This window comes from Takifugu flavidus, chromosome 6, assembly GCF_003711565.1.
Source record: "Takifugu flavidus isolate HTHZ2018 chromosome 6, ASM371156v2, whole genome shotgun sequence".
Taxonomy (NCBI): domain Eukaryota; kingdom Metazoa; phylum Chordata; class Actinopteri; order Tetraodontiformes; family Tetraodontidae; genus Takifugu; species Takifugu flavidus.
This window is the reverse complement of record NC_079525.1, coordinates 12711184-12734722: the sequence shown is the minus strand read 5'-3', so window position 1 is coordinate 12734722 and position 23539 is coordinate 12711184. Positions and strand designations below refer to the sequence as shown.

The following is a 23539-nucleotide window of genomic DNA, read 5'->3' as shown; positions in this document are numbered from 1 at the left end:
CTGAGACAAATTGAGCTTACTGACTTTAATGAAGTTGAGCAGGTTGGAAAAACATCATATTTGCAAGCAAGACTTATTTTCTAAATAGCTGAACACTGAATTCATTATCGTTATTGTCAGGTAACACTGGCAGGGTATATTAAAGTGCAATTCTTATTACGAGGCTTCAAAAATAACTGATGAAAAGCAAAGCTCCAAACAGAATTTTTTTTAAAAAAAAACAACAAAATGACACTTCGGTTACAGAATATTTATGTTTCCTTGTAAAATTCAATGCCAAGCGAGTCCTTTCCAGGATTGTAGGGGCGTCGAATCATTGTTTGACAATGGTGGCGTGCTGATTCACCAGGAAACGCTTATCTGAGCTGCTCTGTTGGAGAAAAGGAGTAAACTCTTAAAGGGAATACACACAACGATCAGATCTGCTGGTCGGTAGGATCTGTCTCACCATAACCAGCATGTCTTTCAGTCTCTCGATGGTCTTCTGATTGGCTCGTCCCCGAGACACGTAGGACGTCAAAAGTACACTGAAACAGGTGCCAATCACATGATGAACTCGTGAACACCGGAGCCGCTTGTTTCCAGTGATGGTAACTTGAATTTGAACACTTACATCTCAGCCAGCAGGAGAGGCAGCGCAAAGGCCTCCGAGGTGAAGTATCTCAGAATCTTCTGTTGTTGGTTGGGGAGACTGGCCACGCACTTTTCCACGATAGTAAACATCGTTTCGTTGTTTTTGGAGCTGCAGCGGGAACAGGAGGAACAAACTATAAGCACTCCAGCTACGGTGTTTAACTGCAACCTATGTGGAAAATATAATAATAATAATAATACCAATTTATGTCTTGGTTTCCTGGTGCTTCCAGGTATAAGTAGAAGCCCAGTGTGACTGCAGCCATGGTGAGACCCAGCAGCAGCATGAAGTGAAACAAAACGGAGGAGTTGGAGGCTCGAAACATCCTCTGCTCTGGCACGCAGCACCTCAGGACTGTGAACTGAAGAGAGAGAGGACCACACCGCTGGCAAATGTGACAGCACATTCCTGTGGAAGCTAACTGGCTGCTAGGCCTGGAGTTGACACAGGTCAATCGCCTTATATTATATGGACAAACAAATGCTGTCATTTTATTTGTTTATGATATATATAGACTCTATATTTCCCTTACCTTTTTGATGTAGAATGTGGCTACCAGCGTGATAGTTCCAATCAGAGGCAGCAGGGGGCAGTAGTACACCCCCATCCATGACACCGTTTGACCATACACCAGATCTAAGATGTTGAACGGGATCAGGAAGCGCTGTTTGCCACACAACCGGGCAAGCAGGGAGGACGGGCAGGATTCCTGCAATAACCTGGCAGAAAAGTGTGTAAATTTTCCTATAGTTGAACTTTGATGTTAGTTTGAAGTTCTTATTTTGAAAAACTCACTTCCTGGGGAAGTTGAACAGAAAAGCATTGCAGAACATGGCGAGGAAGTTGAAGACGCTCAGTTTGTACATCTCTTTACCCAAATCTTTCTCCCTGCACTGAAAAAGCAGCAGACCATGAGTGCAGCCCAGCTTAGCCCCCCCCCACCACCACCACCCCACCACCACCACCACCACCACCACCAAACCGAGAACTCCTGACTTACACTTGGACCATCTGGAGTGAAGATGAAGAATAAATAGATGCCGAGCGAGGCCAGCTTCAGAAAGATACTCCTGAAGGAGACTCAGCGTAAATGGCAAACATTTGTGCTGCTCTTGTCTTCATATCCATGGATCTTACCTCAACAGCGTAGCATTGACCTGCATGGTGAAGGAGTAGTCTTCAAACGATGAGATCTTACGGAATATGTGCGGCAGGAGCAGATTGACAAAGGTGATGGTGATGGGGGGGAGGTACTCAACAACCAGACTGATCACCCAGTGGTACTTGCTCTAAAAGAAACCGACCCAGGATCCGGAAATGAGAGGTTAAAATTAAGAAACACTTTGGTCAAGAATGCAAATTCACTGACTCACCCTATCGACCCTAACACGGATCGCAAAATAGATGAGGTAGAAGGCTCCGCCCAGCAGACTCAGGACGAACACATTGAGAATAAACCTCAGCAGGTAAAGCCGCACCTTTTGTCCCAGCTTCCTCTGAGCCACCTGCATGGAGAACCTCTGCTCCTCCAGGAGCAGCTGAGCTCCATCAGAGAAAAATACGGGAGAACTCAAACACAACGCGGATGGAACGAAAAATGGGAAAATTAATAGTTGAAATTATCCACTAAAGCTTCTAAATCGCAGGTTAAAGGTCACATATGGTATTTGCATATTTTCCTGGTGCTTTGTTTTTTAAGAAAGGTTGGAAATTCCAGCGAGTTTCCCTGATCTGGTCGGTTTGGCTTCAATTTAAAACTGCGATTCGTCAGCTAAATTTACCTTGAGGTCGTTTCTGATGCAGCTCTGTTTGAGAGAAGCAGAAACGGGATCCTGGATGGTGAAGTCCCAACCACAAAAGATTTTATAGCTCACATTCATACTGTAACGTTTCCTGAGCATCCAGGTGTGCTTGTAGCCAACGACCGTCCTGTCACAGAAGGTTTCAGATGAGCAGCTTGAAAACCAACTTGTGCAGCTCGTGCTGGTGTAACCCGACGTACCTGTGGACCACCAAGATAAGGCTGAGCAGGAGGATGCTGAGAATTCCTCCCAAATACAGCAGAGGCACGATCATGCACGAATCCAGAGAATATGCCTGAGCATAAAACCCAAGGAAAACTGGGGAACGTTCCAGGTAGCCCTGCAGGGGGCACAGAGGAGTTAAAATTGCATTGTAGAGTGTTTAAAAAACATACATTGCATGCAGAAACACTCACTGAGCCCTGCAGGAAATCCAGAAGGGAGTCGTTGTCTCCAAACGCCAATGTTTCTGACAGAACTGCACAAAGGAGTTCAGTTATCTGCGTTTAGCTTGTGGATAATTCGTCTGTTCTGACTGGCTCACCTTTATTGTTGCCATAAAATATAGCGGGCACAAGGATGAAACCGCCAATCAGAGCGCAGTGAAGTAAGTTCAAGTAAACCAGATATCTGAGAAACACAAAGTAGGCCTTCACACCAATGCCGAACCTGCCTGCAAGACAAAATTCAGGGTTAAATCATGCATACAATGGATCATCCAGTTGAGGTGAAATAGCACTGTTAAAATAGAATGTCTGAGTCCTTTCTCCATATTTCATACCTTTAATGGAATGGAGAGTGCGCTGCCATGGCAACAGGTTTGTTAAAGCTCCTCTTATCTGAGCCCAAACTTTCCTCCTGTTGGTGCTTTGGCTTCGCCTCCAGGACTCCCAGGAGCCAATGTTGCTGATTTGCATATTCCTCCTGTACCTGGTAGCAGCATAAACATGACACATGATACAGAAGTAGCCTTTCCTGGTGCCAAACAGGAAAATGAATCATGACATCTGAACATATTTCTTTCATCTAATAACAAGCTGGTTAGTGGAGAGGAAACATTCTTTCCTACCTGACTTCTTTCTTGGCCTGAATGCACAGCGCCATGTTTTTGAGTGGCTGCTCAGACTCCTTGTCTTTGAGCCGTCTGGACAGGGTTTGTCCTGGCTTGGGACCCCCCTCCTGAAATGGCTGTGTGTTCTGACTGGAGTGGACGGCCTGGGTGCTGGGCAGCAGTTCAAATATATCCGTGTGGTAGTACTCATATTCGCTGTCCGATGACGACTGGGAGCCGTCGTCTGCCGTGAGGGTGACAGCAAATCCCACGAGATTGTTTATTCCATGTAAATATCTACATGCTTGTTTTCTTATAATCCGCCAACTTATGAAAGCCAAAGGTATACAAATTGCACTCAGCTAAAAACAGCTATTATGGTCTAGAGCTGCGAAAGACATTTCTACACGAGTTCTCGGGTAAATCAAAAATAAATAAATATATAATAAGTGAACCAAGGGTGACCAGTTTAGATTAGATTAGAGCAAAAACCATGTTGTTTTTCTGGCTCCCCTTCCCCCGGGAATTAGATTATCAGTGGTTTTAGATAACAAAAGGGCTAATAAAGTTATTTTAAATAAATGTAATGGCAATACATTGTTGTATCAGTTGCCGTTACCTGAGGAGAGTCTTCTGATGTTGTCTGGGTTTTGGCCCGCCATTTGTTCCTCTCTTGCACTTCCTTGTCAAAAACAACCATCGGTCTTTTCAGGCCTGATTAAAACACAAGTCAGCACCCCAGCCTGATCATCTGCACCCTCAGTGCTGAAAAAGCATCTGCGGCGTGTCTCAAAATGTCACAGCTCTCCCCTGTGAACTCAGCCCCGCACAGACCTGAGGATAAACTGCAGGGGGGCTGGAAATCTCCTTTCATGCGTTCAGCTTGGAGGTGCAGAGCTGTTGAATCGGCCACACGGGGCCGTTTCTGGCTGATTGCTCACAGGAAATCACATGACAGGATGCAGAGACATAAATACCATCAACAATTCCACAACATAACATGAAGGAGACACACAGACACACACACGCACACACACACTCAGGAATGAACACTGCAGACTGTCCTGCTATGAGGCTTTATGGTCTATGCACCAAACTGGTGGTTTTGTGTGCAACAAGATCAGTCAGGCCGGGTTTGCACTGGAAAGCACTTCATCATTCTGAAACCGACGTCTGAGATGCATGTTGTGGTGGAGAAATGCTCTTTCACACCACAAAGTCAGCGGAGGATTTAGCTCTGCACCATTTACAACGAAAAGTGATCAGTCCGTCTTTTCTTGCATGGGTGTTTTCCATATGACTGTTCAAATGTCCGACGATTTTGACTGACTGAAACACTCTGTCTGCAAGTAATTATTTGTATTCAAAGCCCTCGGTATGAATAAATGTATTTTACAAATGAACTAGAAATGCAAATATTTGTTTAACACTGATTTTTTTTCTTTTTAAATGATCATGTTTTGTCAATAGCTCATCTGAATCTACCTAACAGCATTTTTTTGCTCCTGCTGTAGCAAAATTATGTCCAAACTTGACCGAAAAATGCAACTAAGGGTGACCTTTTTTTGGGTGGGCTCTCAGGCTCTGAACATCACACTTGTTTGTTAAGTAAAGCACTGTGTCCTTCACTTGTGTCCATTGATACTATATGTTTTGGAGCTATGTAAACTTTAATGCAGGAGCAATAAATCCCAACCAGTGCGGAACTGTCTGACTTCAGGTGCATTTTCTTTAGATTTTTTCATTTATGCAGGCAGGCCCAGATTGGGGGAACTGGACCCAGTACGGACTAAACCAAGTGTCGCCGTTTAACAGGGTTCAGAAATACGTCCGGCAGTCTTTGCGAGACTTATTTTTGAAACAGTCTGCTGACATTGTAGACCTCCATATAAGCTATTACAGGATATACGACTGTCTGTCTTATAAAACATTTGTTTGTAACATTTAAAGTTTCGTGCTGAGAATGCAGAAGCACTATCCCCCCGCAGAGGAGTTGGTTTCTTCCTCCATTGAGCTTGCAGCCAAGTTTGACTCAACTGGTAGAACGGGTTTATCAACTGCTGGTGAGTGACTGCTGCTTGTTGTTTTCCCCAATATTTATTTCGGATTTTCTTATCTCCGCGTCTGTATGTGGGTTTATTCTTCCGCGGCTCTCTTAGTCTGGGCGTCGGGGCCCATTTTAACTTAAATGTCAATCATTGACAGGCTGTGGAGCGCGTCGATTTGGCAGATTTCCTGCCGGCTCTTTTTGCTTTTTCTGTGTAACGACAGCAGTCTTTGGATGTCAACTCTGCCAAAACTGTGGGAATGGTCTCGTCTTTCATTATTCGATTTGCCTCAACTTAAAGCCCCTCATTTCTGGCCCCTGAGCGCAGAGAAGCGCTTTATTAACCCCCCCCCCGGAGTGTAATAACAACCTGTCTGCATTCATGCCCGACTGTATTGGGCCCACTGGGGTCGACTGGAAACACACTCTCTACCGTGAGCCCTCATCGAATACTGACCCCTGCCTCGGTTCTAATGCTCCTCTTTTCCTTCCCTTTGCTAAACCCCAAATTAATAGTCTGCTCCGTTTAATGCAACATCTGGAAACCATTATGAGGGAAAACCCTACCTCGCCCTGTAAAGAGCATATTAAAACTATCTGCCACCATTAGTGTGTTTTTAATTTTTTTTTAAATTTCCCCTGATTGTGCCACAACACATTAATAATCTGACCACCCTGCAGCTCTCAGACTGGACGAATTCCTGTAGACCCCTCCCTTTCCTTTTGTTCCTTTTGTCCCCCCCCCCACACACACACACACACACAAACACAACACACACACACTGTATTTGCTCTCTGCTTTATTTACGGGGGCGTCTGTTTTTGTAAGGTCAGTGATTCACACGCCATCTGAACGACACAGATCTTCACCCCTCTTACAGAATGGAGTCGCCCATATGGCCGCCCTTGTTTCTTCGGCTAATGAACTTTTGGACGTCCATACACACCCCCCCCCCACCCCCCACCCCCTCTCCCAATCCTTCATTGTTGCCCCAGGATATTGTATTTGGCAGCAGTGATCCTCAGTCCCACCCTTACTGTACTCCGGTCTGCCTGTTTACAGGACTGTTTAAGTATTTCTGTGATCCAACTGAATGCACGTCGTGCACGTCGGCAGATGTCAGAGGCTGGAAAATGTATCTGGAGATTCCGCAGTGGGATTCTTGCAGATTGATGACACGCATAACTCAACCCTCAGCAGAGTGAAAGCAAGCAACACGAGCAGGTTCGTTTTAGTCAAAAACGGAGCCGATGGATATGAAACGTTGGCTTCTCAGGTGATTATCTGATGTGGGCGACTTTTATTGGAAAATGGGCCTCTCAGATCACTTCTGGTTAAGCAACACTGGAGCCAGCGGAGGATTAGCTGAGGGGTGTATCTCTCCTGTCTGTGCTACGTAACATGGTGCCGTGGCTTAGCCAAACCGGTTGATTTCATGGAATGAAGTAACAGCTGACTAGCTTCTGTTTTAAAGAGCGTACGCTGTCTCCGAGGGAGTGTTCGCAATATTGCCTCAGCGGTACATGTAAACAGGAAGTGGATCCCGTGTTTATGTCACGCTTTCATTTCATCAGTATCTTGAGCTGATAACGAGTCATACAGAAATAGGACAATGGCCTGATTTGCCCAACACCTGATTTTAAATGCGCAACACTGACAATGCATCATTCTGTCTGTGTCATGAATATTCCCTTCAGTGGTGACACGCTGCCATCTGACTCACTCCAAAGAGCCACCGTCACCACAATGGGGCTGTTATAATCATGTCGCACTGATTGTAGACGTGTGCCACAAGTGCAGCCTTTCTTACTTTCAAATGCCGGTTACTGGCAAGCGGCAACACGATCGGGGAGTTCGAATTCCAAAGAAGGCTGTCATTTATTTCCTTCAGCCCGCACCTCTCTCACTACCTTTGGACCCACCCTCTCCTTTTATTCCCCTCCTCTCTCAGGTGATAGGAACAAGATCCCATGGTGGGTGTGGAGTGCAGGTCTGAGCAGGCGAGGGCGTGGACCCTCGTCGACTGATCAAGAGCGGAGGCACGCACACGTCCAGAGTCGGAGCTAAAACGAAAAATAAGAATGGCTCGGAATGTTAACTTTGACCCCCACCTCATGGAAGCTGGAATGGAGTGAGTCTTTCTGTTACTCCCTGCTGTTTTCAATTGTCTGCTGTGGGAAACAAATTAGCTTTTGAAAGCCACCGGGGCGGCCGCGAGGAGGAATGGGAGGACAATAACAACCAGAGACGACAGGATTAGCTGAAAGCTTTGCTGTTGCATAAAGACAGACAGCAACACTCTGGTGCATTCTTTACCCAACATAATCACGGCTTACGTCCTCCTGGCTACAGAATCTAAGATCATAATCATGTGTGAACATTTGTACGTTAGCGTGCAGCCTATCTGTGTGAGGGAATGTTCACATCCGAAAACCGGAAGGGCTGTATTTTCCATTTTCCGGCCCTTTGAATGCCACTCAGGGTCAAGATTACACAGAAGGAAACTTGTGACATCACTGGTTCACTCATGTGCACGCTTTCTCCCAGGAGCCCCCTGGACGAAGAGGATGTTCACCACTCCTTTAACCAGATAATAGCGGAGAATAGTCAGAGTGTGGCTCCGTCTGAGGCCTTCGAGCTCCAGCAGCTGCAGTGGGAACTGACCGAGGAGGTTGAAGGTATTCTGGTGCCATCATGTAGTTTAAAATGTCACTCAGAACTTGAACGCTGCTCTTGGTGATCACGATGGAACATGAAACTGTATTTTCAATGCGGCTCTCTTCCTCTTCCTCTCTCAGACAGCGTCCATCCCCTGCCCGGTCAAGGCCATGCGCCTGGCGAGGAACAACAGGACCAAAGGGATTTTGGATGGGGGGGTGATGAGACAGATCCCCTGATAGCTAATAAATGGTCCTCGGCCACCCTGAGGATCCTCTCCTCCATGCCCAGCCGAACAATCGGTGAGTCCAGGTGTGAAAATACGAAGGTTTACGAAGGACGTTAGAATAATTTTGACCCTGGCAGCATCCAAAATCGTGTCCTCTGAGCACGTAAATCGAATCCTTCTGTCAAGCAACCGTTGTCTGTTGGTCTTACTCTTGCAAACAACCACATGAGGTCATTACATGGAGATTTCAGGGTTAAAAGTCGGGTCTTTTCTACGGTCAGGTCGCAACAGGGGAGCCATCATCTCTCAGTATTACAACAGAACCATGCAGTTACGGAGACGCAGGCAGAGCAGACCCTCCATCAAAGATCTGTCTCGTTCCGCCAGGCCGAGCATCCGAGGCTACGGCAACGAGGAGGACACCACGGACGCAGAGGGTGAGCAAAGCCTGTGATAAGACCGAGCAGCAGGACCTGGGAGCGCGGTGGCTATACTGTTTTCTGTGTTACAGCCAGAAAGAGGGAACACCTGGTGAACAACCTGCAGAACCTGTCAGTGAGCGACAGAGTCAGGATGCTGAGAGAGATGCCGCTCAGCGTGGCTGAGAAGAGCAATCTCAGGTGACTCCTCTCTCCCTTCTCACCTCTGCCGTTTCGATTTGGTGCTGCTGTTTGAATCTGTGGGTTTTTCCTGCCCACAGGGGGTTAGCACTACAGAAGGAGAGGCAGACGCAGGCCAGCGGGCAGATGCACTGTTGCAGTCGGCTCAAGTATTACACCATCATCGTGAGTCATTTGCATCTCCAACGCTCTGCAATTCGCATACGTATGAATGTATTCGGCTTTAAAGATCTTTTGTTCTAGTACGTCCAGTCCTTGCTAAGCTAGGACTAAAGCAGAGAACGTGTAAAAGTGTAGGTGTGGCAACACTTGTTCTTCTTTTCTTCACTTTGTCAGCTTCTGCTATTGTGGGAAAAAAATGAACCCACTTTTGCTCAGGTTTCTTAGTCTTGAATAAGGCTTGATGATGTCGTGAATTTTCCTGCTGTTTGACAGTTTCTAGTCAGGTTTTCGGTGCACGTAGACTTCATCCTAATATTAGTATTATTATTAATAATGGGAAACAAACGTGGGGAAGATTTTTGTCGGTGGGTAAAACAGGAAATAGGTGTCTTCAAAACAAAGCACTTGCTGCGTTGCTCAACCGTTTACAGCTCTGTGAGTCCCTAATTTTAGCCTCTCAACCTTTGTTTCGAGTCATGTATCTGTGTCACGACTAAAGAATAGTTTCTTTTTTCTTTTTCTCCATTTAGGCAGCCAGACAGGGTTGGTACAGCTGGCTGTCATTCCTTCACTCCCTCCAGTTGTGGCAAGTGCCTCTCAAGAGAGTGAGCGGCCGGTTCGGGACCGGCGTCCTCTCCTACTTTGTCTTCATTAAAACCTTACTCCTCTTCAATGTCTTCCTGTTCCTGGTGACCGGGGCGTTCCTGGTGCTTCCTCAGGCGCTGTTTCCTCCTGATCTCTCTGCAGATAAACGCTCCTTCTACGGACTGGAGCTCCTCACTGGAGCGGTAGGTTGCACGCTGTGGTATTATTGTGCATAGGGCCTTGATACTCAAACTTCATAAACTCAGTTTTCATTTTTCCTCCTGTTTCAGGGCTATTTTACAGACAGCGTGATGTATTATGGGTACTACGCTAACTACACACTGCAAAAGAGCTGCAGGGTCGATGGCGGCCATCACAATACCTCCCTCTCCAATGGAACCATGCGGGGCTGCATATCGAATCATCACCATTACAACATGCCACTGGCGTACTTCTTTACCATAGGAGTGTCTTTTTTCATCACATGCATCATCCTTGTATACAGGTAAGGAAAAACACATGGCGCCCACACCGGCGTCACGGGCTGAACTCTAACCGCACGTGTGCATGTGCCGACAACAGTATGTCAAAGTCATTCGGCCGGAGCTTCAGAATTGACAAGTCTCACAGCGTCTTGGCCATGAAGGTCTTCTGCTCCTGGGACTTCAAAGTCGTTAAGGAGACGTCTGTCAAAATCATGTCCGAGAATATCTGCACTCAGCTGAAGGTAGGAACTCACAAAATGCATTTATTGCAATTGTATTGTAATAATTATGTCCAATTATATTCTGATGAACAAAGATTCTTTGTAAATATTTAGGATTGGAAAACACCATCACATTTAGCCAGTAGCTCCCTGCTAACTGCTTCATGATCCCTTTGGGCATCCTCACATTTTGTCAGAGATGTCAGATTGTTCTCGCTCTTTCTGACGCACTCGTGCACTCTCTTGCTGGCTCTTTCTTCAGGAGCTGCTAGCAGAGGTCAGTCATAAGGACGACACCAAAACTGCAGGCCAGAAGCTGTGGAGATTGATGGTTCATGCACTGGCTTGGGCTATCTGCATTGGGAGCACCACAGCCAGCGTGGTTTCTATTTTCTACTTCTCTGACAATATGCACCAGGTAAGACGAGATGATACTTCAGCCTGTGTCTGTTGTTGAAGGATAGCCTGGAATGATGCCTATAATAATGCTGGCAGTTGTTTGATAGCTATAGGATCATGAACTCAGCACCCATTACTCTTTCTCTCTAATCTAACAGAACCTGAAGAAAAGGTCTCATCAGGACCCCTTGTTGAAAGAGGCCAGCATGCTGGCTCTCCCCGTCTTGGTTTCCTTTATCAACCTGCTGTTGCCCGGCCTTTTTAACCTCTCAGCCTGGATGGAAGACTACGAGTCGCCTTCCGTACGCACATATGTGTCCATCAGCAGGTGACAGTTGATCTGATCCATGCTCATGTGTGTTTGAACTTCCAAACGGAAAACAAGACTGTTGTGTTTGCTTTTAGAAACCTGATGTTAAAAGTCAGCATACTGGGGGTCCTGTGCTACCACTGGCTGGGTCGGGTGGCTGACTCTGGACTGACCGTATGACGACTTACTGAATTCATATTCTGTCAAAGAAATGTGAACAGTCTCGGTTCCATGAGCAAATGTCACTCAGATTGGTTTCTCTGTGCTCTTTTGGAAAAATGTCCAGTGCTGGGAGAGCTATGTAGGTCAGGAGCTTTATCGTTTCCTAATTATGGAGTTCATCTTCACTCTACTGGACACCTTGTTTGGGGAGCTTCTTTGGAGGTTTGTGCTTTCAGCGTTCCCTCACAGCACGATGGTTCCAGGTTGACTTCTGACTCATTTTTCTGAGTCCTACTTCCAGGTCTTTTACTAAAATCTACTTCCTCCTTTCGGCAGGCTGTTCTCTGAAAGAGTGCTTAGGAGGAGGAGGAGACCGGTGTTTGATATTGCCAGAAATGTCCTTGAACTCATCTATGGACAGACGCTAGCTTGGTAGTAACGTCGCTCTTGCTCTCATTGCACACAGTCCAAGTGTGTCCTGGTGATGACAGTGAAGGTTTTTTCAGGTTGGGCGTCCTCTTCACTCCTCTTCTGCCTGCAGTTCAGATTCTGAAACTCCTACTACTCTTCTATATTAAGAAGGTACCTAATAGGAAATCAATTACGTATATGTATTTGTTTTTATTTATTCCACCAACACAATGGACCGTCACTCGTGAATCAGTAGTGTGGCGACAGAAGCTCGTCCGTTTTGATTTTATCTGTGATGATGGAAGCGGTGAACTTTGACCCCAGCCAGCGTGTGTTCTGCCCACAGAGCAGCGTGATGATGAACTGCCAGGCCCCCAGGAAACCCTACCGCGTCAGCCAGATGACCACCATCTTCATCACGCTTCTCTGCTTCCCGTCTTTCGTCGGCGCCTCCGTGTGTGTCACCTACACCATGTGGAGGTATGTAAACCTCGTACACACCCACCGATAAGCCAAGTAGTTTATCGGATTTTGGTGACAGTGACAATGGTGCAGTTTATCTCAGACGTATCAGACTGTAGCCTGCTTCACGTCCGTGGCTGCAGTTTGGCGCTCACAGCTTTCCTCCTGTCTTCAGTATCAAACCCTCCTCATCATGCGGCCCCTTCCGTGAGCTCAAAACTATGTTCCAGGCCGGGAAGCGCTGGGTCGAAAAACTGGAAGAAGGCAACCAGAACCTGTCCGTTCTGGCGAACGCTTACTCTTACCTGGTGGAACACCCTTTCTTCCTGTTCTTGGGAGCGGGCATCTTCTTGTGAGTTTCCAGAGACACACATAGCGTAGTGTGAACGTAATATGATCTAAGGGACGTCGGTGTTGGGCCTGTTAACTTGAAATGATTTTCTTTCTACCAGGATTGTGATCTACTTCCATAGTCAGGTGGTGGATGGTCAAAGGAAGATCATCAGCTTACTGCAGGAGCAGATAGAAAATGTAAAAAACCAAACAGATCGTATGTTAAGGTCTATATGTAATACTTCTCTTTTCAAATCTTTTTTTTCTCCATCTTTTTGTTCAGGAAGGAGAGGACAAGAAGTTCCTGATCTCTCGCCTCCAGTCTATCCATGAGCAAAGAAGAGGCCCCAATCGAAGACAGCGTCGTCAGGTGTGTGTTCAGCTGCTCCAGTTAAAACAGGGTGTGATCTACACACACTGATCAAATACACTGACAGATCAAGAGAAAAACACTGATTGTCTTTCCACTGTGGCCAATGAACACTCAGTCCTCAGAGTTGACGTGTGAGAAGCAGGAAAACTGGAAAAGTGTGAAGATTTGAGCCAAACCGTGAAGCTGGATATCTATTTATCCAATGAAGCAGCAGCTGGTGACAGGATCACGGGCAGATGAGGCTCACTAATAGGCCTGCATGGTCCGATCCAGCAGCTAGACATTATGCTGGTCCAAAACTGGTCCCGGTTGTGCGTGTGTCTCTCACACACAACACCGGGATCCACTGTGGGATGAACGCTTGATGTTCTTCCTACTTTAACACCTAGCTCAGCGTTATTGCACACTGTTTTTTTCCCTTGATATACCAGTCTGATCCATGGAGCCCCGCTCCTCTGAACTTAAGGGATCTGCTGCTACAGGAGCCACATCCCACGGCACATCTTCAGGAGTCTGGTGGAGTCCAGGCCTTGACAGTTCAGGCCAGGTTTGACAGCAAAATGCTAAAATGTGGGTTTTTTTCTCTCCTGTAGGACTCCAGTTGTTGAGACCTCCTCAGATCTTTTTCTTGGCTCAACTCAGTTTGGGATAAAACTGGAAAAATGGCCAAAGAGGGAGAGCAGCAGGCGATTCTACATGAACCAAGGCTAAAACGAAGAATCTGATGTATCACGCGATCTTGGTTTTCTCTCATAGAAGCACTTTTAATAACAACTGTGAACAAATAGTTATAACTCTTATTCATTTTTATTTCAACGATTAGACTTTTAAAATAATCTTATCAGTCTGTATGTTGTAGATAAACATGGCTGGGACAAGGTTCCAATAATACTGCAAGAGGCTGTTTGCAAAAGCAACCACTGTTATTTCTTACTTTTGTAATTAAATTATGTTTTATCATATCGGTGTGTTTTCCTCTTTTTAGTGCTTAGAAACAGCTGCATAAGAGAAAACGAGAGAGGTTTAAGTTAAGTTTGAACAAAAAACGCGCTCGTGATTGAGATGAGTGTGTTGCCTACTTGTGTATCGCACCATTGAAAGTGGTTTAAACGAGTAAGTTTATTTTTCAAAAGGGACATTAGCATTTTTCTGTGAGGGGGGGGGGGGGGGAATTCGATTAAACATGGATCCCAGACCAGAGAAGCTCATAAAACGGTTGTTTCTTCTTCAGAGATGTGTCCCAGCCCTGATGTTTGCTGCTCATTTCAGGCCGTGATGCGTTTGTGGTCTACATCATTTTAATGAGGTACCAACCCAGGGGTCAAGTGAGCGAAGCAAGCCTGGAACAAAGTTGATTCCCCTGCGTATTTAACAGAAAAATGATTATTTGTCATCACGAGCTGAACAAAACATGTACTAGCTCAGCAGCCATTCTTCATCTCTGGTCAGCATCCCCTGCTGCGTGGCGATCTTCATCACATCATCTTCCATGTACTCCAGGAACTGCTCTATGCTGATCTCCTGACCACTCTGTTGGTCATAAATCTGTGGGCATGTGGGATTGCACTGTGGCCACAGGCAACTGTCGATTACATGCTGGGGGCAGCTGGGGGCCCTGTTGCCGTTGATGTGGGTGTTGCCCTGCAAGTTTTGGTCCCAGCAGTGCAGGGCTGCAGGCAGGGACGTGCCTTTGACCTGGACGTCTATCCAGGAGCTGCAGAGCAAGGACACAGAGCGACGGAGGGTCAAATGCAGACGATACTCCACACACACCACCAGAAAAGAGAAATCCGTGTATAGTTTTTAGGATGTGGATGACTGACCTCGAAAACGTAAAACTCAGATGCGCTTTTCTTGAATGTATGAACTTACTTTGAGTTAATGAGCTCGTGTGCCAGGCAGGATGGAGCAAACGCAGCCCTGGAACATAAACGAGCACCGTTGAGGAGAAACAGATGACTTTGCACAATCTTGCGTGATTTCATGTCTTACGATACGTGAAGCAGCGTGCTCTTCAATTCAGTTCCCAAGCTCTGCAGGTAATTCCACTCGCCCTGGAGGAAAGGCTGCCCCGTCAGAGTGACGTTGAAGACCATAAGCTGGGCCTGGTCAAACAGCCACTCCATCACAAACACAGGGCCTGAGAGCGCACGTGAAACACAACAACCTGTGCAGGAACTGTGAGGTGGCGTCTCAGAAAAGCTCAGCTAAGTCCTGCTCATCAGAGTCATGCTCATTCGTGAAGGTTCACCTTAAAGCGATATTCAGAAAACCTGCTTTGTGATAATTTGCTTTTTCCAGCGGGACTCACTTTTTAAGGTTGGGTAGATTTTATAACCAAAGAAACATTTCCACTCTTCTCCTATGTGAGCCCGCCTGCAGATCTCTGGCATTATAGTTCTCCATTGCCTGGACAGCAACAAAATATCATCAATTTCACATTTTACGGGGGCTCTTTGGCCCTACTTTTTGTCTTTTCGCCGACCTGATGCCTTTCTTCACAGAGTCTATGGGGCCACAGTTCAGCACATGCAGGCAATCACCGAATTTGTAGTTTTTCCTGTCCAGAATCCACCCAGAATCAGAGAGACCCCTGACTTGCACTGCCTGGTGACCCAGAGTCTGCAGCTGCTCCGCAACATGGTCCACGTTCACCAGGACGCCTATGCCGCCCGCACTGATGACGGGGACAGGTGAGGCCGGAGGAGCGGGGGTGAGATTTCACACTAACGAGTGTGTATTCTGTGAATGCTTATAGAGCTGACCTGCTTCCTGTCAGGATCAGAACCTCAGCTTGGTCCAAACCTTTGCTCAACAACTCCTTTACTACCTCCTTAATTATCAGAGCGCCCAGAAATGCAAAGTCATCTGAGGATTAAAGAACCACATTGTTCACTTCTAATTAGTAATGCCACAAAATACCTTATTTTGTATAAATGACTCTATTCAGTGCGTGTTTAGATTGGCTTGTCTGGCCATGCGGGGATTTACTGAATTATTCTTCAATGCACCAGAAAGAACAGGAGTTTTTGCCTGTTTAGTAATAACAGCTTTGAAAAATCAGATTTGGTTGACATGCGGTGACATCACCATCTCTCACTCTGGTTTTATCCACCTATTATTCTCTAATTAACTGGTTAACCAACGTTAAATGGGCAGATATATTCTCACCATTCTCCATCTTTGGTCTGGTTCCACTCCACACATCGCTGGAACAGTAGGGGAGGAAACTGCAAGACAGCTGAATCAGCCGGCTGTGTATTGCAGACAGAAATTCTACAAAAATGCATTATTCTGGCCGACTTCACAAAGAACGACCTCGTTCTCTGGCCTTGCATTTCAAGGTAGACGTGTTAAAATATGAGGAGCGGAAAAAAGAAGTCAAACAAAAACACACAAGTGTATTAACTTAAAATAAAAAGGGCACATGTGCTTACACCATGTTGGAATCCCACCAGTATGGGTTTTCCTCTGGTTTAGGAGACAGAATTCCCCTTCCTGTGAAACAGAGAGTGCTTACATTAATTCAGTTAAAAATCCCGTTGTCATGGTTACAACAACTTTGATGTTAATAAAGGACAAATGTCTGGGTTCTTGGGGGATTGGAAAACATTCATTTCCTCTCATTTTTTTCTTTTCCCCTCCATATTTGTGGTGCACGGGGACAGTTTGCTCGTCTACCTCTTCTGGTTTGCGACCATGAGGACGAGCCCATCAACGTCTTCATCGTCTGGAATCTGTAATCGCACGTATCCTTGCTGATGCAGTACCATCCACCTAAAGAACACGCGTACAACAGGTCACACGCTGTTTGTCACCTACATTTCATGTATCTCTGGTCATGCTCACCTTCTAAGAACAGCAGCCATCTTGGGCTGCCTTTCGATTCCCTTATATAATACCTATATGTGAATACAGCAAAAGATTGTAAATCTTTAATGTACATGTGCATATGACTGTCAATGCTCCCTTAATGGGGTCCCGTGGGAGGGACTGTTCCAGCTGCCTTCAGGTGAGAGCCAAGTTACAGCCTTTCCTCCAGGAAACACCTATAGATGAACAAACACCCATTCACATTCAGCCTGAAGGTCAACCACTTGACCTTTCACCCAATTGCGTGTCTTTCGACTGTGGAAGGAAGCCAGACTGCAGTTTATCCTTTGAGAACATGAAAACTTCCAACTGTCTGCGGAGCAAAAAGTCTCCTGAGCTCCAGGAGACTGGAACCTGGAACCTTTTTGCTCGATTATCCAAGTTAACTAACAGCGTGACTGGTAGTGAGAAGAAAAGAGTGAGTAATGGAGACAAACATTGAGCCTTAACAACATACTGTCTTTGCTGTCAACAGCCTCAGAGAACAAGAAGTTCCAGATTGTTTGTTTTGCGCTCGTTGTAAAAATAAAAGAGTAAAACTAGTTGGTGTTATTTAGGTACCTACACCAAACAGAGACCCCGCCACTTCAAAAGTCAGGTTTAGGAATTATACTTGGAAGAGCAAAACAAGTTAAACTAATTACCGCAGATTTATTCACGGTCATTGCGCTGAGTAATCGTTACGGCAACGCCACTCACTCACCCTGCAGGGGACCCATCATTACATGTCACAGAGTTATTCCTCAGAAAGTGCAGCTTCATGTCGAGGTCCGTCTCCTTTGCCTTCAGTGTTCCTGCAGCCATCACGTGGATGAAGGGCAGCAGCAGACAGCCGAGGGCCCAGTTCCTCATAACACCCATCAGGACAAAACCACAACCTCCACTAAGTGTGCAGCAGCTATGAAAGGGAAATTTTAGAACTAATAGACACCTCTGAAAAAATGTGGCCCGAAGGAGGAGGAGCAACAGTACAACTCAGTCCTTAAATCCACAAAGATCGAGTGCCTTAAAGTTATTTAGCACTAAAAAGGACATCCTGGTTCCTATGTCAGCTCATCATCACTTGTTATGATTTCAAGGATGGGGCAGGTGTTTCAGCAAGCCTCACTTTTCTTCTTCTTACCATTAACCACCATGTTTTTCTGTGGGTTGAAGATTATTTGTCCAGTTCCAGTAGGTGCGACATGATGAGGTATACATTTCAGACTTTCCCAGGGTGTGCTGTCTGTTAATTTGTCAATTTGCTGTTTTTAAAACTGTTTTTGTCAAGCCAGAAAAGTGAAATTTATTGTGGTTTTTATTTCATCAAAAGGTCTTTTTCTTAAATTTCGGACAACATTGGAGCAAACACATGGATCTTTCGCCTAAATGCCCAAACAGAGCCGAACTGGAGTTCAGTAAACCTGTTTAAAGAGGCTTCCTGTCCCACCAGGGTCATTCAGTCACGGGTTTTAACCCTGCTGGGTTTATCTTCTGTAGTCTTTAGCCTCCGGCCGTAATCGCGACTCATGGGTTCACATTTGGTGATGTGAACAGTGGCCACAATCACCCAGATATCTCACTCATGCCAAAACTCACAGGACGACTCCCTTTATAATAATAAAGAAAGAAATGTCATTACCGGTAGTCATCCATGATTGATGTCTGCATCAAAGCCATGTTTTCTCTAAACCATTTGAAATAAAAGACTGTAAATGAAGGGGAAAAAAGGAAACTCATTTTGTTTAGGGTTATTTCACCATTTAATTAGCAACATACGAGCGCAGATTCAAACGGTTGTTAAAGCAGTTATAATCCTTCAACAAACCACTGGTGTCTTTTAGATTATAATATTAGGATTGACAGAAGGGTGCACCAAATCAGGGAGGTGCCTCCAACCTGAACACTCATCCAGTAGCTGCAGAGACAGGCAAACATGTACTCCTGTGATGAAGAGTCAGAAAACGGTTACAAGGCAGTGGGTTGTTCCTGCAGTTCCACAGCGAGCTAAAGGCTCGGCCACCCATGAGGGCGGAGCGGACTGTTCTGAACTCTATTCGGAATTTTATAGGCAGCCAATGAAGAGAAGCCAACGCAGGCATCGCGCCATGTCTCTGTCAGGGTTTCTGGGTTGTGTCGGTCGGTGTCCTGCAGGGGGCGGTGTGGGGCACAATTGGTGGCAGCTGGCACTGCTGGCAGGCGCACCTGTAGGCAATTTACATCGGGCTGCCTATTTAAGCAGGTTGTGCCTGCCTGTCAGGGCCAGGGTATCTGTTTGTCTTGTGAGGGTGTTCTGTTTGTCTCGTCAGCGTGTCTGTTTGTCTCGTCAGTGTGTCTGTTTGTCTTCCTCATCGTGTGCTGGTGTTCTGTGTTTCCTGGAGGGCCGCTCCAGCTTCGTGTCTCCTGGAGGGCCGCCCCTGTTCCCTGCGCCCTCCGCAGTCCTGGAGGGCTGCCCTCGTGTGCTCCGTGTTCCTCGTGTTCTTTGTGTGCCCCCTCCCCCTGTAAATAAAGCTGTTTGACCATTTTACCACTGTGTCCTGGCCTGCGTTCGGGTCCTAATCAACCCGTCCGTGACAGTCTCTTCCCGATTCCTGTCAGAACTGTGGACGCTGATCAGCTGGAGACTTTTTATTTCGGCTTTCTCATAAAATCAGGTCAATTTTCAAGGGGTGATGAGGTTATATACTTATTAAGATGGTTTAAATTAAGACTTTCACCGTGAACAAAGCTCCTTGTACAGGCTTGTAAGGCTATAGAACAACATTATAGAATTAACAAATGATCAGTTAAGAAGAAGCTAAAAGAAATATTCCTTCCATTGAAGGAATCCATTTACATACGTTCTTGTAATGAGCTCATGAGCCAGGCACGCTGGAGCAAACACGGCTCTGCCAACAAAAACACACAGTAACACAATAAATTAACCCTTTCCCCTCCTCACTTGAGCTTGTTGTGCTTTAATCTTTCTTACAGTGCATGTTGTACTGTCGTCTTCGTTTCTTGGCCTATGCTGTGCATATAATTCCACTGGCCCTCAGTAATCACACCTCCAGTCATGTCAACGTTGGAGATCGTCATCTGGGCCTGGTCAAACAGCCACCGCACCACAAACGTTGGGCCTGAACCAGACACGACATACGTCGCAGGTGGAAGACAAGGGCCTCTGTATTTATGGTTCAGGTCAGCTCCAGGGATTTCCACTCACTTTTTATGGTTGGGTAGATTATAGGTCCAAAGAAACAATTCCACTCTGCTCCAATGTGACTCTGTCTGCAGACCTCTGGCACAGCAGCTCCCCAATACCTCAACGACAAAAAAACCCAACATTTCCCCAAAATCTACGCTCACTGATCCGTGCCCCATCTTTCCCTAAATCCCGCCAACTCACCTGAAGCCAATCTTTACCATGTCATTAGGACCACAGCTCAGAACATGTGTGCAGTCACCCTGTTTGTATTGTTCCCTCTGCAGAATCCACCCTGAGTCGGACAAACCTCTGACCTGCACTCCTTGGTGACCCTGAGACCGCAGCTGCTCCTCCACGCGGTCAACGTTTACCAAGACGCCAACGCCGCCGGCACTGATGGCAGGAAGAGTGAGTCTGTCTCTCGTTGTCTTAGTGTCATGGGGTATATAAGGTTATCAGTAGTTTATCAGCACTGACCTTATACCTGCCAGGAGAAGAACTTTAGCTTTGTCGAGACCTTTTGACAGCAGCTCATTCACCACCTCCTTGATAATCAGAGAGCCCATGAATGCGTACCCGCCTAAAGATGAATATAAAAAATAGACGATGAAATCCTGACTCAAACATATGAGCTTGTGTCAACTAAAATGAGCTGTTGACCATTTGGTTCATTGTTAAAGGTTACATGAAAATTTTAAACGTGCTACCCAAAGTGATGTCCAGCAAATAATACAGTGGATCGCTCTAAAGTTCACTCAATTCAGACGCTCTGTGATGGCAAACTATTGGAGACTGTACTAGTTGGATAAAGTGATTTGCAGCTGAAGACAATGTCCTATTTAACCTCACAAGCATGACATGCTCCCCCTTTCAGGGCCCAAAAAGCTCTGAGACAGGTTGTAGAAGCGAGGATGTATTCTTATATGCAAATCTCGTATATATTTCTCAAATATTAGTGTGTATCCCTGTCAGAGAAACTTTGCTTATTTCTTTAAACGGTGATGACTGAATTGATGGAAAATAGTCATTGAGTGTAGATGCATTAATAAAGGACAATAAAATATAATCATGGTTGAATGATTTTATAAGCACTGTTTTCCAGTCTCATCCAGTCCAACAACATTATTGTTTTGGTGTATAGTGTCTTACTGTCCTCAGTCTTGGGTTTGGTTCCACTCCACAAATCACTGGAACAGTAGGGGAGGAAACTGAAAGACAACAGAGGACAGAAGGTGAATAAACAAGGATAGGTGAATAAACAAGGATAGGTGAATAAACAAGGAGAACAAGGATAAGAACAGTAGAGAGAATCAGATATTTTTATGAGTCGGTGCAGAAATGAGCCAAACAACTGCAAAACCAAAAGGAGGATATTATGTCTCTTATAATATTAATTCTACAAATTCTATTGTTAATTCTGTAAAACATAACAGAATTACAGATGATTTTGCTCCCACATTAACAACCACAAGCTGAAAATATTATTTTTACAGACAACTAAAAATAACTCTGTTCTATTCTGTTTTACAATGTTCTGTTATTTAATCCTTCTCGTAGAAGTCTGACGTCATAAACTTGCTCTAAATTAAATTTGTGCAAATTAAGAATCGGGAATAAAACTGACTTTAGTTGAACCCGTAATACGAAATATGAAATTCTTGTTTCAAAGAACAACAAAAACAAAACAAGTGTGCGAAATGAAATGAGAATTACGATCACAAGCTCTTACACCATGTTGGCGTTCCACCAGTAAGGGTTTTCCTCTGGTTTAGGAGACAGAATTCCTGTTCCTGTCAAACAGAGAAGGTTCACACTGATGATAGTGCTTCCTGAAAATACAAAAGCCTGGTGCGTAGCTGCCTAACTGCCGTATATTCAGGTGTATTATTCGCGCCTGTGTATTTTCCCACTGTTGATTTTCCTCCTTTAGAGTTGCAGGAAAATCGAGGAGAAAAAAAAGAAGGAAATTACATCTGTATTTGGTACCTTTTCTGGTTTGTGGCCATGGGGAGGAGCTCATCAGTGCTCTCGTCGTTTTCATTCTGTAGTCACACGAATGCTTGCTGAAGCAGTACCATCCACCTAAACATACACAGAAGGAGGGAGGGATGGAGATGACACTAGGAGGTCTCCTACAGGGTGCGTATCTAAGTTCTTGCTCACCTTCTAACAGCAGCAGCCACCTTTTGCTGCTTTTAGATTCCCTAATATAGTACCTGCATGCGAACAAATACACTGTCAATCTATCATGCACACATGCAAATAAACATAAATGTTTACACACACACACCCCCCCCCACCACCATCTTATATATTTAGGTCTTGGCCTTTATATCAACTTCTTTTTCTTGCATTTATGAAGTCACCATCATCTTCACTATTTCACGCCATTAATTTAGAGGGTAATAAGTAACAAAATATACATCACACGTACGGCCATTCACTCACCCTGCAGGTGACCCATCATTGCAGGTGACAGAGTCGTTCTTTAAAAACTGCAGCCTCATGTCTTCATCCAGCTTATGTGAGGAGCATGTGTACAACGACTGCGCCAGGTTCTCCAGCTGAGCCAAGAAGTCGTCCGCTTTCGCCTTCACTGGGGTCAAGTCAAGCGGGATGCTCTCTGCTCCCCCCGGAGGCTGCAGATGCGCCGCCGAGTTCGAGCCGGAGCTCCGAGAACTGTCTTCGCCTCCACCGGAGCGCTCATGTGGATGAAGAGCATCAGCAGGCAAGAGCGCACGGGGGACACACCGGAGAAGCTCATTACACCCCGAATCCACACTTCAACACGGGGAAAAAATACACGTTCTTTTAACATCAAGCTTTGCTCATGTAATGATGGGAGAATACCTTTGAAAAACAAGTGAATGACTTTATTGTCATTGCAACTGGTACGAAAAAAAGGGTGCACTCCTCTTAGGTTTCTTGTTTTAAAGGTAATAGACAATAAAAGTAGAAAACAGGAATAAACATATACAAGACTAAATAAAACCACATCATTGTACACAACCCATTTATGAGCAGCATCATTGCCATAGAGAAATGAATTATTTCGGTATTATTGCACATTTGCGCATAAAAACAACGGTGAGTTAAATTGTATTTAGTGCAATTGTGGCTCTTGCATAGAAAGTCAAGGCCATTTATCCACTTACAAAACGAATCCATTTAGTCCCATCATTATGGGATATAACACAGTATATGATATAACATGTGATTTGATATAATGATGGCACATGTGCATGCAAGCACAAGAATCAGGTATGCAAGAATGTACTAATCAAAACTATTTAATAAGTTAATTTAAAACAGTTAACTAATTTTACTGTTTCAGGCGTGTCCCTTAACTTCTGTGCCTCTACAGTGCTGTGAACTGTCGATTAGAAAAACGACAGGCTACAACTTTTACTATTCTGACCCACGGTGTGAAGTTTATTTTAATTTTCCTTATATGACGAAATGACCTTTGCATGGTTCGTTAACCCCAATCGTCGCTGACTCGCGTGTGTTGGCGTGTAATTGGTCAATAAAGTTTATTCAAACAAACAACGTGAC

General features: G+C 45.3%; 3 protein-coding genes across 5 annotated transcripts; 1 reads left to right on the top strand and 2 right to left on the bottom strand.

The window, feature by feature from the left end:
* Positions 1 to 10: 10 nt before the first annotated feature.
* Positions 11 to 4419, bottom strand: tmc8 (transmembrane channel-like 8). Of its 3 annotated transcripts, none has more exons than XM_057036827.1 (16): positions 4107 to 4419; positions 3506 to 3731; positions 3218 to 3366; positions 2981 to 3109; positions 2853 to 2914; positions 2637 to 2776; positions 2416 to 2563; positions 2008 to 2172; positions 1772 to 1923; positions 1635 to 1704; positions 1430 to 1527; positions 1167 to 1353; positions 835 to 995; positions 614 to 742; positions 449 to 527; positions 11 to 365 (listed from the first exon to the last, which is right to left on the bottom strand). In XM_057036827.1, exons 1-16 carry the CDS (start codon positions 4147 to 4149, stop codon positions 357 to 359), a joined length of 1947 nt encoding a protein of 648 aa, XP_056892807.1. In that variant the 5' UTR covers positions 4150 to 4419; the 3' UTR covers positions 11 to 356. The 3 variants fall into 3 exon arrangements, with proteins under 3 accessions (XP_056892807.1, XP_056892806.1, XP_056892808.1); XM_057036826.1 differs by having other exon boundaries at positions 11 to 370; positions 4107 to 4417; XM_057036828.1 differs by lacking the exon at positions 3506 to 3731 and having other exon boundaries at positions 11 to 370; positions 4107 to 4244.
* Positions 4420 to 5525: 1106 nt separating this feature from the next.
* Positions 5526 to 13530, top strand: tmc6b (transmembrane channel-like 6b). The gene is made up of 22 exons (XM_057036825.1): positions 5526 to 5550; positions 6598 to 6759; positions 7487 to 7666; positions 8083 to 8213; positions 8334 to 8495; positions 8704 to 8859; positions 8934 to 9042; positions 9123 to 9207; positions 9735 to 9992; positions 10080 to 10294; positions 10372 to 10516; positions 10758 to 10913; positions 11053 to 11222; positions 11300 to 11378; positions 11491 to 11588; positions 11703 to 11798; positions 11873 to 11948; positions 12124 to 12257; positions 12415 to 12591; positions 12692 to 12770; positions 12856 to 12974; positions 13025 to 13530. Exons 3-22 carry the CDS (start codon positions 7617 to 7619, stop codon positions 13026 to 13028), a joined length of 2499 nt encoding a protein of 832 aa, XP_056892805.1. The 5' UTR covers positions 5526 to 5550; positions 6598 to 6759; positions 7487 to 7616; the 3' UTR covers positions 13029 to 13530.
* Positions 13531 to 14045: 515 nt separating this feature from the next.
* LOC130526958 (palmitoleoyl-protein carboxylesterase NOTUM-like) lies at positions 14046 to 22782 on the bottom strand. Its single transcript, XM_057034955.1, is given in 24 exon segments — positions 14046 to 14659; positions 14818 to 14865; positions 14938 to 15085; positions 15257 to 15354; positions 15431 to 15622; positions 15711 to 15813; positions 16117 to 16175; positions 16383 to 16443; positions 16627 to 16722; positions 16795 to 16847; positions 17522 to 17716; positions 18440 to 18484; positions 18662 to 18715; positions 19638 to 19685; positions 19769 to 19916; positions 20003 to 20100; positions 20186 to 20377; positions 20462 to 20564; positions 21134 to 21192; positions 21714 to 21774; positions 21971 to 22066; positions 22148 to 22200; positions 22433 to 22634; positions 22637 to 22782. Coding segments are annotated over 24 exon segments (2622 nt in total). The 5' UTR covers positions 22749 to 22782; the 3' UTR covers positions 14046 to 14361.
* Positions 22783 to 23539: the final 757 nt, after the last annotated feature.

Coding starts and splice junctions, on each gene's coding strand:
- tmc8 (XM_057036826.1), bottom strand. CDS start 4,149: ATGGCGGGCCAAAACCCAGACAACATCAGAAGACTCTCCTCAG. Junction 1,705..1,771: donor GTCAATGCTACGCTGTTGAG/GTAAGATCCATG, acceptor AGTCTCCTTCAG/GAGTATCTTTCTGAAGCTGG. Junction 371..448: donor TGAAAGACATGCTGGTTATG/GTGAGACAGATC, acceptor TTTCTCCAACAG/AGCAGCTCAGATAAGCGTTT.
- tmc6b (XM_057036825.1), top strand. CDS start 7,617: ATGGCTCGGAATGTTAACTTTGACCCCCACCTCATGGAAGCTGGAATG. Junction 7,667..8,082: donor CTCATGGAAGCTGGAATGGA/GTGAGTCTTTCT, acceptor GCTTTCTCCCAG/GAGCCCCCTGGACGAAGAGG. Junction 8,214..8,333: donor ACTGACCGAGGAGGTTGAAG/GTATTCTGGTGC, acceptor TTCCTCTCTCAG/ACAGCGTCCATCCCCTGCCC.